This window comes from Pseudophryne corroboree, chromosome 9 (assembly GCF_028390025.1).
Source record: "Pseudophryne corroboree isolate aPseCor3 chromosome 9, aPseCor3.hap2, whole genome shotgun sequence".
NCBI lineage: Eukaryota > Metazoa > Chordata > Amphibia > Anura > Myobatrachidae > Pseudophryne > Pseudophryne corroboree.
In genome coordinates, this window is record NC_086452.1 from 193,397,939 (window position 1) to 193,401,493 (window position 3,555).

Genomic DNA, 3,555 nt, shown 5'->3' on the forward strand with positions numbered 1-3,555 from the left:
TATGGTTTTCCCTATGTAGAGGAGCCCACACGGGCATTTGATGTAGTATATTACGTATCGGCTGGAGCAAGTGAAAGGTTGGGTGATACTAAACCTTTTGCCTGATCTAGGGTGGTAAAAAGAGTCACCAGTCTCCAAGCTGCTGCAAGTGGTGCAGCCTAGGCACTTGTAATTCCCTGCTTTACGAGAGAGGAAGTGAGTTGGTGCTGCAGGTTTCATCTTTGTGATGTCATTGTGGACCACAATGTCTTTAATATTCTTACCCCTACGAAATGAGGGTAGGATTGATGATTTGGTGAGTCTAGGCAAATGTTTGTCTTGTGCAATAATAGGCCATAGACTAGCTGTTTTCATGGCTGTGGTGCTGATGGTGGAGAAATCCTGAGGCCAGGCGATCCGGTCCTGTTGATGCCCTTTAGTAGTGTTAAGGAGAAGGTTCGTGCGATCCTGTTGCAAAACTCTCTCTTTGGCTTTCTTTAAGTAATGCCATTTGTACCCTCTATTGAGGAATTTACGTGCCATCAGGTCGATTTGAAGAATGGCATCTGACCGATCACTACATATTCGTAGAATTCTCATGAATTGAGAATATGGCAGGCCCCACTTAAGTGCCGAAGGATGGAAACTGGCTTCATGTAGGGAGGTATTTCTGTCCGTTTCTTTTACAAACAGAGAGGTATGAAGCCTGTGGGCATCATCCTGTCTGATTGACACGTCTAAATAATTAATTTGCTCAAAGCTGTAGGTATACGTAAATTTAATGGATGCATCCATAATGTTAATGTCCTGCATAGCCTTTATGAAGTTATCTTCTGTATCCGCCCATAAGATGAAGATGTCGTCGATGTAACGGAAATAGGCTTTAATCTTGTGTGCAATGATCGAATTTGACAAAAATAAATCTTGTTCCACCTCGCACATGAAAAGGTTGGCTAGACTCGGAGCCACACAAGACCCCATCGCGCATCCAGACCTTTGTAGGTAGATAAGACCATCAAACATGAAATAATTGCGGGTCAAGGTCAATTCAAGCAGCTGGATGAAGAAATTGATTTCTGGGCCTGTGTAATTGCTGTTGCATGAGATGGCCCTCTTAATGGCCTGTAGGCCACGTTGGTGCGGAATGTTGGTGTAAAGACTGACCACATCGACTGTGCACATGAGGAGTCTCTCTGGGAGTGGAGTGAGGGTAGCCAACTTGGATAGAAATGCTGTGGTGTCCTTTAAATAAGTGGGTTGACTTTGTACAACAGGCTGAAGAAAGTGGTCCAAATATTTGGACACCATGTAGTATAAAGAATCGCGGGCAGCGATTATCGGACGTCCCGGAGGACTAACGGGATACTTGTGGAGCTTTAGTATAGTATAGAGCACCGGAGTAATAGGCCAATCTTGTGTGAGTGCTTCTTTAATTTTATTATCAATGAGATGTTCCTGATTAGCTTGCTGTAAGATGTCATCCAGCTCCCTTTTATACTCCACCGTGGGGTCAGTTGACAGTAGTAAATACGTAGCAGTGTCCTGTAATTGTTTATAGACTTCATCCTTGTATGCCGTGAGGTCCTGGACGACCACTCCCCCGCCTTTATCGGCCGGGCGTATTGCTATGTCTGTATACGTACCCAGATTTTTCAATGCCTGACGTTCAGAATTGGTAAGGTTACCCTTTTGGGGGACAGGTTGCATATCTATAGATGTTGCTCATGTGATTGACAAAACATTTGATGTTCGGGTTGGTGGATGCTGGGTCAAAAGTGGATGGTTTGAATATTGGAGCCAGTGAAGCAGAGGTGATGTTCTCATCTGCAAAGAATTCTTTCAGACGGACTCTCCGTCCGAATTTGAAAAGATCAACTTTATTTTGAAAGACGTCCGGTTTTTTCGTAGGGACGAAGGACAGTCCTTTATTAAGAACAGAAATTTCATCAGAAGTGAGGATACGCGTTGATAAATTGAAGACTATGTCTTCTTGCTGGTGGTCTTTTTTGTAGTTCCTCGTCCACTGTCCGCCTCGGCGGGTGTAGCGCCTTTTTTGGGAGCTCGCTTCGCTCTGGTGGTCACCCCCGATGGGTTTTTTTTGGAGTTTTTTGATTGTGTTGCCTCTGCACATTCTGTATCACTGGAAGATCTCGCACTGGAGTTATCAGTGACGGTGAGATCCTTGCTATGTCCTATTTTTTCTTGAGATTTCCCTTGAACTCCCCGGAGGCCAGATAGGACAGATTTTGACTAACTTTTCTTGAGATCTGTGTTTGTGTGCTTAAGATTTTGGCTTATGTGAGATTTTGGCTTATGTAAGATTTCGGCTTATGTGAGATTTTGACTATCTCATTATAATAGTGGGATGGCATTACAGGGTTGGGGGGAGTGTCTTTTTCGACTGTCAGCCATTTTTAAAACAGTGCATTTCTGCTCTGTGGCTGATTTTTGTTGACATTTTTTCCAGTGAACCTATGGATTCTACATGGACAAGAGGACCGAGGGGCTGCGTGGGACACTAGGTAAGTATGTGCGAGTGTGTTGGTGTGTGTGTCAATAAACTTTTACCTTCACGGTGTGTGTGTTTTGTCTTTCTTGGGGTATTTCTTTTGTTGTGGAACTATAGGTACCAGCAGGCCTTTTAATTCTCTGCATGCTGGTACTTGTGGTTCTCCAAGTACCAGCATGTGGGGAGGCTTGCTGGGACTTGTAGTTTTTACTACCTGCCGATAACACAATATAAACCCCTTTACCTTTTTAAAAAAAAATACACCACACAGTTTGTTTTTTCGTAAAATTTATAAAAATATTAAATGCCAACGCCAACTCTGGCCAGGATTCATAAGCTGTACCATGAGAACGAGTGCCTTTTGACAGGGACTATGCCAACAGAACAGGAAACGGGCATATCCGAGTACAGTAGAGGTAAACAGTGCAATTTTGCCTTGGGTGAAGAACATCATCAAATTTCCAAACAGTCTTGAAGGAACACAAGAAGTGCAGTCTTTACAACGATCCGTAGTCCGGGACAGTGAGGACACAAAACCGACGCTGCAGTACTAATGACCTCAATACAGTTCACTTTGAGCAAGAGCGTAGGATAAGGTCACCAGCAGATTTTTCTAACAAAACTAAAAAACCGGGTCCAAAAAACTAATTATAAATGAAAAAAGCGTGGGTCGCCCAGCACAGAGGACTGTGTACTCTGCATGTCAGAGTACATGCCACTGGACGAGGTGCTAGATTGGGGGGAGGGGCTGGGCTGTGTGGCTCCCGACTGAAAAAAATACGGTTGCTGAGGGGGGTTTACCGGCGCATGCTCCATGGGGGGGTTGTTTGGGAAGGGGGGACGGGACAAATTTGGGTGATACCAAGGGTCAGTTGGCACTATCTCACACGCCGACACCAGTGTTTGGCGCCTGCCACGTGAGACAATCTTATTGACTAACCGTTGGACGAGGAATTTTTGATCATCCGTCATCAGGCGCATTTCCGATGCAATAAAATTGCCAAATTGTTGTTCGGCATCCGGGGGCCTATGCAAAACCTCCTCAGCGCGTTGAAAAAACTGCTGGG

The 3,555-nt window shown here is 44.7% G+C and overlaps 1 protein-coding gene across 1 annotated transcript in view; it reads right to left on the minus strand.

Moving 5' to 3' along the window:
* Positions 1-1,856: 1,856 nt before the first annotated feature.
* The window catches only part of LOC134958774 (uncharacterized), a 2,346-nt gene continuing 647 nt past the window's right edge, over positions 1,857-3,555 (minus strand). The window contains exons 2-3 of the mRNA XM_063941508.1: positions 3,429-3,555; positions 1,857-1,902 (exon numbers count right to left, since the gene is read on the minus strand). The exon at positions 3,429-3,555 is cut by the window's right edge and continues 160 nt beyond it. Of these exons, the coding sequence (XP_063797578.1) occupies positions 1,857-1,902; positions 3,429-3,555 (173 nt within the window). The remainder of the gene's footprint in view (positions 1,903-3,428) is intronic.